Source organism: Trachurus trachurus, assembly GCF_905171665.1.
Source record: "Trachurus trachurus genome assembly, chromosome: 8".
Lineage (NCBI taxonomy): Eukaryota > Metazoa > Chordata > Actinopteri > Carangiformes > Carangidae > Trachurus > Trachurus trachurus.
The window spans coordinates 14,348,300-14,362,836 of NC_139905.1; the positions used below are offsets into that span (position 1 = coordinate 14,348,300).

Consider the following 14,537-nt stretch of genomic DNA (forward strand, 5'->3'; position numbering starts at 1 on the left):
GGTATTGGATAAACATGAGTGGTTAAATTTATACTATGCTCTGTTGGCGCACATTTATAAATTATTATGTTGGTTCATCACTATATTATTCACTAACAGAATAGTCACAACAAGCCCTTGCTTCCTAGCCCACACGGACGGGCAACAACTCAACAACTGCTCAACAACCGGTTTACTTTGAAAGGTCATACCGGAAGTGGGCTCGGCATGTTCTCTCAGTCTTGACGCTAGTGTAGATAACTTGGTGTGCTGTGTGAGCGATCACACACAGCGCATGTGATGGCAGACCATCTCAGTCCCTGAAGCGCGTGTCGCTCACCTGGCGATATTTTCATTGACAGTTCTGGTACTTGTTTTTTCTTTCAGTTATTATTTATTTTCTCCAGATTTTTTGTTTTTGTTGAGAATAAAAGTATTGATCCCGTTTTTTTTTTTAAGGCAAAAGTGGAGGTGTCTCTGAAGGTGAACGCGCGCCCTACTCCAACATCAGTTGGGTATGTTTTGTATTTGTGTGTGAGCCATGGCAGAGGAGTGAGGCGCCTTTGCCAAGATGCCTGTTGACTGGAATATAACTTTTTCACGGCGGTCCTATGGAATATAGTCCGATTTTACACACTCTACATGTTGTGCCATCATCCCACGTGAAAAACAAACTCTTTGTGTTCTGCATAATGCTGTCCCTTTGGGTGTACATGATTTATTGTTGTGTTGGCTACTGCTCAACTATGCCGAACCTGGCGTACGGTTCGTCGAACAGGCACGAGAGCGACGCAGAAGTTGACAATAATCCGGAGTCCTCTTTAGGGGCGTCCAGGGACTTGCTGAATAACGAAAACGATGTGGACAGCAGAGGAGACGAGTGGGATGAAATTAGAGGCGAGGCGAAGGCGCTGGATGATAATGCCATGTCAGGTTTCCTCAATGAGTCGGAAAGTAAAAAGCTGCCCCAGGCGATCATCATCGGGGTGAAGAAAGGAGGGACGCGGGCGCTGCTGGAGTTTCTGCGCCTGCATCCAGACATCAGGGCGGTGGGAGCCGAGCCGCACTTCTTCGATCGCAACTACGACAAGGGGCTGGAGTGGTACAGGTAGCCTACATCCCGCTGTTATCAGTGAGCTGTCAAACCAGAACGAGACAGGAGAAGTTCAATTCACACATTGTATATTTAATCGGCTTCTTATATAGGTGCTTAAATGATGGCCACAAGATCATCGAATTGAAGGCTCTGAATTTTTTATTTTTTTATTTTATAGGTTACATAGCTATTTTACTATTTATCGTAAAAACATAGGATTATAAATATAACAAATAAAAATGAATCTCAACATGATTTTGATCATCAAGACAAACAATTATAGGTTATAAAAAAGGTTTTCACCTCTAAAAGTCTATCCTCGTGTAACCCTCGACTGTCTTACATGATATACTAATACTCATAAAAGAGACACAATTAAATAAAGATAGTGTGCAATGTTATGCAAATTATTTTTGTTGCTGACAAGAGCAAGTAACATGATCCTGCTGATATATCTCACAGATGTGTGAGTAGCAACATTAAGATTTGTTGATGTGTGCTGTGAATTTATTTTAATCTATGTGCATTTTACAAAAGGATGGGGAAATATTCCTCTGTGTTACTGTCTTTATAGTAAACAGGATAAAAGGTGTTGATTTCCTTCATTATGATTCATCATTCTTTCTATTCACAGTAAACATGTATTTGGTGTAGGCCTACTGTTGTTACTGCACGTATACAACACTGCTGATAAGGTGAGAAGTGTGACATCAGGTGACAGTGTTATGCAAATCACAGTACAAACTGTTGATGCAGGGCCAGGCCACTTTAGCATCTGGGTGTTTTTTAGGTTTTAACAACCACAGGTGCAATTAAACCTGTCAACCTGTCAGCAGCACTCAAACAGAGCACAACACACTTTTCTGCTGAGGCTAAAACTTTCAGTTTGGCATTTTGGACAACTGGTCTCTATCATGTTCATTTACAAAGCACAATTGATTTTCTGCTTGTTTGCATGACCTTCACCCAGTGTTCCTGGAATCCTTATACGTCTGTCCTTGGATCTAGACTTTCTGTGGCTCCCGAACAAGCGGGGTGGGGGTGGGGGTGTTGGAACCTGAATTCTGGATGCACTTCAAATAAACAGCCTTTACCTTAGGGTTTGCAGTCAGCAAGTTACATCATGCTGTTGTTCTTGAGCAGAGCAATGACGGCATTCAAGATTATGAGATGCAGGGTATTGATTCAGAGGGAGTGATTTGTTTTGATCCTCAATACAATAAATCAGGGACATGCGGCTGTTTACACCTTCAGCACAGCTTATGTAATGTTTTCATCGCATATTCTGTCATTGCAACTCCTGTTCTCGCATAATAGCTTACATCACATTCCAATAAGCAAAATTTACTATCGGCACAGCTGCACAATTGCACAACTTGTTCCCTTCAGTGGAAATGAACCAACTCCACAATTGCGCAAATTTCATAGCCCCGATTGATCTTTTACATACCCCATAATGTTCCCGGAAGAGGTTTTTGACGTTGAATGCTTTACATCCGAGTAGCCACATTGTTAACAGGAGATGCTGCTGTTTCAAGTGTCCATTTGACTGAGCCGAGGGATTAACAGGAAATGTCAAAGGATCTACACACTGTTTCAAAGCTGGCTCCGTAAAGCGACAATAGGAGAAGTGAAGCATTGTTCAAAGGCCTTCTCGCTTAAACTCCTTTAAGAATTTCCGGACAGGTTTGGGGCATTTTTGGATGATCAGTCTGTGAAGAGCAGCCTTTTGTCCATATCTACAGACTGAGCAACAAGAACAAATTGAAATTGCCCTCAGGCTTAAAGATTTTTTTTTTTAATTCATTGCAAGTCTTCATGCTGTTTTTACAATCCACAAGTGATGCACAAGTAGGCAACAAATGCGAGGAATGAGTAATGTATAAATAAAGGAGCAGCTTTCATCAAAGATGCAGAAAATGAATGATTATGCAAGTAGTCAAAGAAGCAGTTGTATATAATTGAGACATGGCAGCTTCTTGTTCACAGTGGCAGCTGCATACCAAGCACACAGCCAGGGATGTGGGAAACCGTTTCATCTCGAGACATGTATAATGAAGGCCTCTTCTCCAGGAAAGGTGATCTGGCTAATTAAAACAACTTGGCTTGAGTTGTCACAGTGAGTGCGCTGAGCCACAGATTCACCTCATACAGCGGAGCGGCACAACATCAAGTTGACCCTTAATGACCTTTTAGCGGAGCTGAGCAAAAACCCAGTGTAGCTTTACGGTCGTGGAGCGCATCGTTGTTGGTGTGAACTGGTATTCCCACACAATCCTATGCAGACTTGTCGGCTTCATAAACGAGTGCTTTTATAGGATGTTGTAGCTGTTTGGCACACCATTTTAAGGCCTGTCAAAAGATTTCATCATGCAGTCCCCTGTCCTGTTTGATCAGAAGTAAGTCTTAGTGGAGATAAACTCAAGAGCGTGAAGCCAGGCAGAGATGGCTGTCATTTGTTTGCCCATATGTTTCACTTCATTGCCCCAGACTAATGGTGAGCAGTAGCTTGGAGAGAGGAGCAGTCCCCTGGGTGGGCTTATCAGTTCCTGTGGTGGCATTGAGTTGTGCCCACACCATTTATCTGCTGTGATTGGTGTGTCCATCCTGCTGGAGGTCTGCTGTGTCCGTCTTAGCTGGAGCCCCACATAGAGAAGAGGCCCCCCTGCACAGCAGGACGCCATCCACAATGCAGCACGTTTTCACTCATAGGCAGAATAAGAGAAGCAGGCAGACATCATTGTGTACACTTACTCACACTGAGCACAGGAGGCAACTCCCAAAAGCCGTGGGAACAGCTTCCTCCTCGGCCCCTCCTTTTATGTAATACCAGCATAATTCTAACTTCCACCTATACGTCATGTCGTGGCAGGTTAACTACTCATCTACTGAACGCATGCTCCAATTAAGGTCCTCTGAGTTCTACTCGATAGAAGTGACTTAAGTGTTGAAATGGTGTTTTTCCTCTTGAGGACCTACATAGAACAATGAGCAGCCTTCTTACTAACTAACTGAGGGTGTCAGAGAAGACGGCCTAATCCTCCTCAGTGCCCCAGGGAAGCTTAGATGCAGGGCAGTGGCAGATAGAGGGCAGTAAATTTAAAGTGAGTCTTTAGAAAGCGCAACAGTATTATGGAGCTCAATGAAAGGGGATGCCGGAGAACCCCTGAGGTCTGCATTAACCCCGACAATAAAAGAGCAGACAATTAGTGTGAAACATGTTTTCTCTGCCTTCACTTTGTATGCAAATGTGCTCAGAAGGGTGAAAGTGCCCTTTGACGAAGCCCAGCAGGAGTTCATCAGAAAGAGCATTCATTGGAACCTGCCCAAGAAAAGACTCAAACACTACTCTTAAGCTTTTTAGCCTGAAAAGTTGACTTCTGTGTGAAAAAAGTTGCATTTCCCAAGAGTAGGTTCATTTGAGTCCACTAGTGGCTTCTTGCTTACTCAACACTTTTAGCTCATTGCAAGGACACAGGGGGATTGGTGTAAAGTGAGAGAGCTTTCAATATAGGTATCTCCCATCTTAAAGTTATGTGTCAGCACATTGACAGGAAAAGATGGGGGAAGTGCATTAATAACGAGATGCTGCAATGAAAGGAGCACATACCAGCTGTTATTTCAAACATTCCTAGAAAAAAAAAGTTTTCTATAAACCATTAAACTGCACTCCTTTAAAACTACAGGTCATACAAAAAGAAAACCAAACTGCATATGTTGTTGTTGCTGGGTTTATTTTCATGTGATAGATTGTCAATACTGTTAATATGTACCTCCCCTCCCCAATCTGGAGATTGAAGATTTAATTTGCTGCAACAACCCCCGGGGAGTTTCCTTGAGGCAATTTGTCAAACCGCACCACTTATTACAGCACTTTAGAAACACTGAAACAAAGCAAGTTCACTCCATTATATCCCCCCGAGTTGTTGACTTCCTCGTCTTTCTCTTGTGGTATCTTCAGAGAGAAATGTGTTGTTTCCTGCCTCTGTCTTTCCCTCTGCTGGAGAGGCTCCCTGACAGCAAGTCAGAGCAACTCTAGAAAGCAGCAATCTGCCTCAGCCATCTTTGTTTTCCCTCTTTGAAGTCTTGTTTGCTTGTGCTGATCCTCTCAGACCAGCATTTGTCTGTGGGGGATTACCCACCAATTCTACCACTACCACTAGATGAGTTGGGGACACATTGATTGCAAAGAATTTAGTTATCCCAATGACATTGTAACACTGTTATTGTGGATGCTTTGGTTAAACAAACAATGCTGATATTTATTATGGAAATGCTTCAAATACTGCAATTATTAGCTGACTGTGCCTTTTCTTGCACACAGTCAAGCATATGTTGTTTTTCTAACTGCTTTTTTTTTTTTTTTTTTGCGATTTTGCATTTCGGCTTTGTATCAAAGAGGTATTTTTTCTCTTTGCTATGATTTTCATGAAACTGTTCCCTACTTGATTTCATTGGTTAGTTTTGTCGCCTTCATTTGACCTAGTTGTCATTGTCACTGCTGGAGTAGATGCTTCACTGCTCTGTGGTTCCTCTCAGCTTTTCTCTCAACTCACTTTGTCACTCCTACCACATTCATACGTAAGCATTGCGCGCCTATGGATATTATATAACCCTGCCTACTTGTTACAACTTCTGCTAATTGTTACCACACCGGTTCAACCATACTCTTCATGTAGAGTTTTAAAACTGGTTCTCAGCTACCTCTGTAAGAGTGAACATGGCTTTAACTTTTTGCATGTATGCAGAACAGCTGTAACACCTGTAAAGACACTCTGATATGTAGAGTTGGTGGAGTTCCCCTGTAAATTATATGGTGTTACTGGGTCACTGTTGGCTTAAGTTTCAACCTCTGGCATGTATTAGATACCTACATTTCCTACCAACAGTCCCAGCAGCTGTTGATCATCCCTCTGAACTGTCATAAAAAAACAGAATCAGACATAAAAAAAGTTCAAAGTGAAACAGTGAAACTGAATTTTTGGTCCCATGCCTCCAGTTTCTCAGAGCATATTATTTATTAACAGCAGCTCGAGCTGCAGTGGAGAGCCATATATCTATACACACTTTTGATGATGTTGCTGATTCTGATGCCTGTTCATAATCACTCTTACCTGGAGTGTGATCAGTGCTCAGTGGGACTCGTTTACATTTTTCCAATACCACCACCCTGATGAAAAAAAAAAGTACTCTCTGGTTCTATAAACAACCACCTAACAGAGTTGTTATGTGTTAATGCAAGGCTGACAGCTGTGTGAGGGAAGCCAGAATGGCTCGCACACTGTTCCTCCCCCTCCTCTTCTTCCTCCCCCCTCCCCCTCCTCTCCTCCTCGCCGTCCTGTCTTCAAAATGGGCCTGTCTCCATCAGACAGCCAGGTGGCCTTGAGTTCTGCATGCTGACAGTAATAACAGAGGATGGGGAAGAGAGCCACTCTCAATGTTGCGCAGACGCTGAGTGCTGTTCAGTGTCATATATATATAAGAAGGTCCTGAGTGTAAAGCACGATGACGACGACTTTCACCACGCGTGATAAGATGAGCCGCAATGGCCAGAGAGAAACCCCTTCCCCAAAGTTTCCTCTCCTCTTTGATTCCTGTCTGGAACTTGTCTCTGCAGTAAATTGGTCTGATTATTCTAAGTGGCTGCATACCACCACCTCTCATCCTGCCTTTGAGAAGAGGAACGATTCCCACAGTAGCTCACCCCCTCTCAGAGCCGCAGCGCATAAGATTAGAACTCATCATGACATTAGATAATGCTGAGGTTTTTTCTGGAGCGGCCCCTTGTCACAGGGGTCTGAGGAGCTGAAATATAGATGCCAATTAGAGTCAGTCAAGCAGAACACTGCAGGATACAAAAATGAAAAAGAAAAAAAAAATGCAGGACTTGTTGGAGTTTTCCAGACTGCACTTGTTCCTTACTAACTCAGGGCATCATCCAGCAGCCAAACCAAGCAGCAGCAGCAGCAGTGTTGTAAATTCCTACCTTTCAACCTGCTTCCTGAGAGCAGTCAGTGTAAACAATGCACCAGCTTTCAAGTTCTGTCTCCCCAGCAGACAGTTCAAAGTGATGGACACACCTGACTGCTGCGGGTGACCAAACACAGGCAAATTGCACAGCGCACACAGCTCCTGGATTAATATCTGTCAGTCTGTTCCAATTGAGGCGGGATTTTTTCTGCTACAGACAAATGGAGACACGTCTGATGGGGCAGCTGACTTAGACTGAACTTAGACTGAGGCTTCAGGGTCAGAAGGGTCGACTTATGCAGTCCCCCATCCTCCACCGGCACACCTGATTCCATCTAATCCCGTGTGTACTCCTCTCACTCCTACAGTACCTCGCTTGCTTTATCTCGTTTTCTTAACCTTGTTCCTCTGTTATCTTCCGAGCTGTGTGGTTCTCCTGCGAGTTAACAGGTCAGGTTAGAGGGCAGAGGACTGTTTATGTCTAAGTGCAAGTATAGCCTACCAGTCAAAGGAAGAAACTTTTTCAGGCTTTGACTTCTTACGCAAACCTTGAAAACACTGTTTTTTTTTTAGCCTCATGAAGTCAAAACACAAACATGTAAAATTCATGAAGGGGCAAAAGTCGGCATGTTGTGTTGTGGCTCACTGCTGCAAGAGTGGACTAGCTTTTTTTTCTCTGTTGTCTTGAAGCTGAGTGATGATGCCTTTGCATGGCTGATTGATAGATGAGCACTGAAACCTATTGGTTCCAGGCGACATTGTTTATTAAGCAGAACAAATTGTGAAAGCTTGCTACATCTGCCCCCCCTTAAGGCAACTCTCTCACTTGCCGCTCATTCAGAGATGTTCTCCGCTGCTCTGTCTCTGCTAAGATGAATAATGCATGTACTTCTCACACAGATTGTTTTGCTCGGGGACTAAGTGGAAAGTTTGATTGGTAGTAAGTTTTTGTGTCCCTCAAGGCCCAGAGACAGGCCTACAGCGTTACGCTTGTGTGTATCCAAGAGATGCAGGAGATAATTACAGGGGGGGGGGGTTCTGATAGAGTTGTTTGTGTCTCTCTCCTACCTATTACCTTGATTAGGTTTGTGGTTTTTCCACCCAGTACAATGGCAGCTAAGGCTCTCAGGGAGAGAAAAGTGGAATAAATGTGTAAGACCTCAGGCCCCCATACAGACGACGGAAAGAGCAGGTGACACTGGGTGATGATGGAATTGCATAAGAAAGCAGATGCCTCATGTGTTTGTGTGTGGTGCTAAAGAGGTAGGTGTGATGCCTACTTTCCCCACAATTACCAAAGCTTTTTTCCGAGCGCTCTGCTTGGCCAGATCTTGCGGACCATTTTCTGCTCGTTTCCACCACATAAATTTGTAAGATGAAAGCTGCAGGGTTTTGGAGAGGAATATTGAAGCTCTTTGTGCTTGCACCAACAGATGGTTGGAAATTATGGTAATCACTTTAATGACATGGCTCCTCTGCCTTCCTGTTGTTCGATTTAGATCAACTGCTCACTATCAAAACATGAGGAATATTAGCAGAATACTGTTATAATGGGTGATTTACGTTTTGACTGACATAAACCCGCATGGGGTATGTTAGGAGCTGATGCTTGCGAACATGTGGCATCACATCATGGTTTGCATAAAGCAGGATAAGTGATATCTCTCTACACTGCTTTTGCGTTCAAGACGCGGAGCTCCTCTCTTAAGCTTCTCCATAAGACATCCTGGAACATCTGGAAAGTCTTTTTTACATTTGTATTAACAGCCAACTTCACACACTGTAGTTAAATAGGGAAGCTTTTTAACTTTATCAAACTCAGCAGTATGTGGGTGTGACACAAATGAAAGTCCAATAACCCTACATTAAAGGTTGCCACTATGAAGTGGAACATATTACATTTTGATGATGCTGTAAGAAAGCAGTTGATAGAAGTTTGTTGTTTGTTGTGTTCTGTTATTGAGTTAGTTGATTGTGTTGTGGTGGTGGGATGATGAGTATTTTCACATCAAATGCACCCCGATGCAACTACACTTCAAACTCCTCCCTGATAAATATTGCATGGTGTTGAGTGAATATCTCCCTGACAGAATCTAAAATGTGAACATATTGGGTTTCAACTGTACTCGAGTTTTTTGTTATTGTGTCCAGAAGCAACTGGGTTCCTTTGTGGATTAACCACTTACACCGCTGACTCTCATCGTTGTGGCCTCATATCTCTCTCTCACTCCCGATTCCCCACTCCCTCTCACTCCAGAGACAAGCCAGCCACCCCAGTCAGCCAACAAGGCAGTCAACCAGCCTCTAATGCTCTAGCGTGTTTGGCTTAGGCTTAATCCCCCTTGGCTCACTTTAACCATTATCCAGTCAGGGCTGCAGTTAACAGGCTATATTATGATCAACCAGAGCCATCCAGGGTCAAGAAGAATATGCAGTTAAGGGAATAGACAGCTCCAGAGCTTTGCATTTTCTCCTAAGGAATGCAAGGCCTCTCCAAATTTTCCCATTTTACACAGAGATGACTGACGAATATGGGGGAGAGAGGTGCAGTCACAGTCATATGTCTTGGCATGACATTCGTAGGCATAATGCTGTCTATTCAGAGTTAAACCATCCATTGTATATTGTAACGAAGATGTGGAATATTTAAACGTGAAGATAGCAGCTTTTTGAAAGAGGATTGAGGTCTTAAGGTAGATTAAATGGAGCGCGAGGAAATGAATGTCTTCCTTCAGCGTTTGTATTTAGAACATGTCAGATTCTGTGTATTGTCTTCACACAATGATTGACAGCACTTCTGCTCTACCTACTAGTCCCTGTCACTTCAGGTACATTCACAGGAGCTGTTAATGTTGCTCATGATCTCCACGATTGTCCACTTGACGATGATTGACTAGCTCTTGTGTGACAGTATTTTAAATCGACTGTGTCAGTCTTAATCTCTTCTTCCTTTACGGGAGCTTTTGTAAGGTTTTGGCTTTAAAAGCCAGTGGCATTACAAAGGAGAGTAAAATAAGATAGTACAGCTCTCTATTTGTGCCATACAGAGCCTATAGTGCTAATATAAACCAATGTGTTTCTGTATTTTGCAGGGAATTGATGCCCAAGTCATCAGAGGGTCAGCTCACTATGGAGAAGACCCCCAGCTACTATGTCACCAAGGAGGTCCCTGCTCGAATCTACACCATGTCCAAAGACACAAAGCTGATTGTAGTTGTCCGGGATCCAGTCACACGAGCAATCTCAGACTACACCCAGACACGCTCCAAGAAGCCAGACATCCCATCTTTCGAGAGCCTGACCTTTAAGAACCTGTCGGCGGGCCTGATCGACACCACGTGGAGCGCCGTACAAATTGGCATGTACGCCAAGCACCTTGAGCGCTGGCTGCAGTTCTTCCCCATGGAGCAGCTGCTGTTTGTCAGTGGAGAGCGTTTGATTAGCGATCCCGCAGGTGAGATGGCTCGTGTCCAGGATTTTCTTGGTCTCAGGAGGGTGGTGACGCAGAAACATTTCCACTTTAACCCTGCGAAGGGTTTCCCCTGCCTTAAGAGACCTGAGATGAACAGCAAGCCACACTGCTTGGGCAAAACCAAGGGCAGGACCCATCCTAATATTGACCCAGAGGTGGTGCAGAGGCTAAGGGACTTCTATAAACCCTTTAATACCAAGTTTTACCAGATGACTGGTTATGACTTTGGCTGGGACTGAGATGAACATTTATGAGAACACACTCATGCCGGTCCCTTGTCTGTGTTTTTTGTTTTGTTTTTCATTCTGGAGATATTGTTATACAGTGTATGTACAGTATTTGGTGGATATGTAAAAAGTTCAGAAGTCTATTTTATGATAATTTATTGTTATGATATTAACTCACTAAGCTGCCTAACCAGGTTTATTCATGATCCACCACACACTTTTTGTCCAGTCGTAATTCTCATTGAATGCGTAAACATTTTTATAAAAGCACAATGTTTTACGGGTATTACAAGCAGGGGCCAGTGTCTTTCTTTTTCAGCCATCATTTTGACTTTATGTGGAAAACCACCTCCTTTTTTCTTTTACTCTCCCAAATGCTGCTTTTGCTTAAACTTTAACTGAAGGAGATCCAACTTCACAAACAACTGGTAATATCTCCTTAACATTCGCCTGACCCTCAGAGGTCTATGGACCCACTTAGTCAGGTCGATACAGGCCCCAGCTGATCCAGTGCCACTTGCCAGGTGGATCAATACAGTAATAGCTTCTAATCATGTCAGTTAGACCTGAGTGATGGCACTGCCGTGATCTCTCGAGCACTGCAATAAAACACAGATCCATTAATGGCAGTAAGTTTATGGTTGACCCTTGAGCCAACTTCAAGTTAATATAATAATATAAATTCCCACTGCAATGTTTTGGCTTAACCGCTATTTATATGGTTCCTACAAGGGAATGTTGATTAGGATCCAATGGAAGCTGCTGTCACTATACATCTTGGATGTTTTTATCCTTTTTTCCAAAAACCTGCTGCACAGTTTCATGATGCCTCATCATTTATTGCTCATCCCAAACAAGAAAATGATTCATACAGTACGACTCAATCACATTCACTGATGTGTGCTGAAATGGCACATTCTGTATGGCTGCTTTTACTACAGGTGATATAGGCATGTTAATGATGCCCTTTCAATGATAGATCAATTTAGAGTCACATCCACGTTTCTTTAAATATTTCTATTCTACTTGCAGGCACAGCTGAAAAGGACAAACCAATCTACCTTCAGCCAGAATTTAATTTTCACATATGGTTGAGTTTTATTCAACCTCCTTTTTTGTCGTTTTATTTTTTTTGTAAATTTCTCAGCATTTAACAGGCATCATTTCATAATGATGTACTGCGACCCCCATTGTTGTAGAGGCACTATTTCGCTGTACACATTGCTTTACAAACATGTAAGTGCAGCAGCTTTGACTGAAAAGTTGAAGGTGCAGTCATGTCATTTTTATGAAGTAAGAAATAAATATGTTTTACCAAAATCATATAAATGGGATATCTGGCTTCTTTGTACTTCTACTGTATTGTAAAAGGAAAAAATGTTTTTGCGGTATGTAGCCTACTCCCCTTGTGTTTCTCTCTTATGCACTACCCCCACCTTACCTGTATCGATTTCTGGATCCCTGTGGGCTAAGGTATACTGCTGTGTCTGTTTCGCCATCTTGCACATTATTGCGTAAACGGCCTAATTAGCAGCAGTGCAGTTAACTACTTTTAGCTGCCTCATGCCTCCCGCTGCCAACAGTGATTGGGGGGTGTTTTGTTGCCATGACCCCCACAAACACAAAACAGAGTGTCAGATTTCTCATGTGGATGAGAAATGACATATTATGAAAAACACCGGCATTCCTGTTTTGTCCCTGGGTAACACTTAACACCCCACCCTTCACAATACGAAGCAAGGTCATGTTTCAATCCACTCTCTGAACGTGTTCATGTGGATGTAAACATGAGGTACTTTTTCTTTTTTCCTGGTTTTCTGTGTCATGACCTGATCAGCTTCAGGACAAAGGTCTGGTCACATTTGCACATTTTTTGAATTCCACAAACATCCTCAATATGCCCTGTCATATTTCAGCGAGACGCCACAGGTTGACTTTGAACTTGCCTTTAGCAACATGTCACATCCATCATGCAGCATAGTTAACCGCAGAGCAAAGGTTATGGTTCAAGCATGATTTAAATTACCTGTTTCTATTAATGAACAACCTTTATTTAACTCTCCAGCAAAACACCCTCATTTACCTGAGGCTGCCAGAGGTGATGAAGCCAGTCTCCCTGGTGGCAGGCTGGCAGTCTGATCACTCAGGAAGCAACTCCCTTTGCAATTACAGGGATAGAGGAGGGGTGCTGTAATTGCTAGGCTCCCGACTGGGGAATTGCTGTTAGCACACATCCCTCCAGGCTGTTGTAAGGTAGGCTGCTGTTGTTTGAAGGCTGGGAAGACAGGGAAAATAGACACCTGGCAGGCCTGACCATCAAGCGACTTCACACATCCACTTGGCAGCCACCACTGGGGAATAGCATCAGAGCTGCTGAATAAACGTGGAAGAAAACAAAACATCACACAAATGCAGGCTGTTTGGTTTAGAGAGCAGATGTACAGGGGTTTGGGTGCAGGCAGCAGGATGAACTGTAGCCTCATTACAGTGTCAGTGAAAAAGTCTTTGTATTCTGCCAAGTTGTCAGTCATGCAGATGGATTTAAACACGTTTGCCTGCAGAAATGATTAGAAGCTCTTCATCCACTCTGTGTTTGACTCGGTTGTGGGCTGAGTCCTGTCAAAATCAGCTATTCAAGAATTTCATCAGGTACTCCGAAATTACAATTTACAATGGTTTGGCCTTTATGTCACATTAGGGTTGGATGCAACAGCTGAAAACAGGGGAAAAGTGGGAATGGTAGGTGAGGTGCCAGGATGACTCCAAAGCAAAAACAAAAATATAGTTAAAAGAGCAATTGTTGAGATAACATCACCAATGAAAGTTGAAATTTGTTGAATCCTGCAGAGAATATGAAATTAGTGCTAGCTTTTTAATGCATTCTCTAGGGATTCAATTATCTTCTATGAGTTTTTTTTTTCACTTTCATAATGAAATGAGTGATACGAGGTAATGCAACACATGTGAGTATGCAGGAATTCTAATCCACAATCGGTTTTGGCAATGTCAAGAAGATCACAGAAGAAAGAGGTTTAAGAACAGCAAATGTTCAGCAGCATCGACAGGAGGAATGGGAGATTAGGGCGGTTGCAACAAGTCTTGTCTCTCCAGTCAGAACCATTCTAGAGAGATGACAATCAGACTATAAATGCACCGTTATTCCCCAAAAAAGGAGACCTTCAGCACCTGCTGCGGCATTTAATGAAAGAAAAAACGTAATATATAAAAGTTTTGTTGGGTGAGATGAGATGATGAGATGACGATTCCAGTCCTCCCTATACTGTAGTTGTTATGACTAACCCTAAATACAGGAGGTATCTTGGATTCTCCAAACAGGTCGGGTGTTTAGGATAAAAGTAACATAAATCAGAAAGAAAAGGATCAGGATAATCATTCTTAGGCAAACTTTGTTCAGAGGTTAATAATACAATTGCCTTCTTTTCTGGCCCTTAATCTTTTATTCTGCATTGTCCACACCCTAATCCTAATCTGAGAGGAAGGGCAAGCATTAATCTGAGACAGTAGACTAGCAGCTGACATGTATGTGCTGACATAGCTAATCCAAATCTAATCCCTCTTCCAGAAGGGCTTCTTAAAGTTGAGTGGGACAACTTGACTTACATAACTTCACATACAACCTGGGTGTGAATTCATTTTTGAAGAGGAAGCAGATTTTTTTTTTCTTAACTGTGCACAGCACACCCTCACAAAGGGCTTGTCGAGTCAAATCTAAGTGCAGAATTCACTGCTGTCAGATTGTGAAATGTTGCTACTGTACATCAGCTCCCTATTG

At 42.8% G+C, this 14,537-nt stretch overlaps 1 protein-coding gene across 1 annotated transcript; it reads left to right on the forward strand.

Moving 5' to 3' along the window:
• Positions 1 to 287: 287 nt before the first annotated feature.
• Positions 288 to 12,054, forward strand: hs3st3b1a (heparan sulfate (glucosamine) 3-O-sulfotransferase 3B1a). The gene is made up of 2 exons (XM_083977575.1): positions 288 to 1,087; positions 10,138 to 12,054. Exons 1-2 carry the CDS (start codon positions 591 to 593, stop codon positions 10,754 to 10,756), a joined length of 1,116 nt encoding a protein of 371 aa, XP_083833701.1. The 5' UTR covers positions 288 to 590; the 3' UTR covers positions 10,757 to 12,054.
• Positions 12,055 to 14,537: the final 2,483 nt, after the last annotated feature.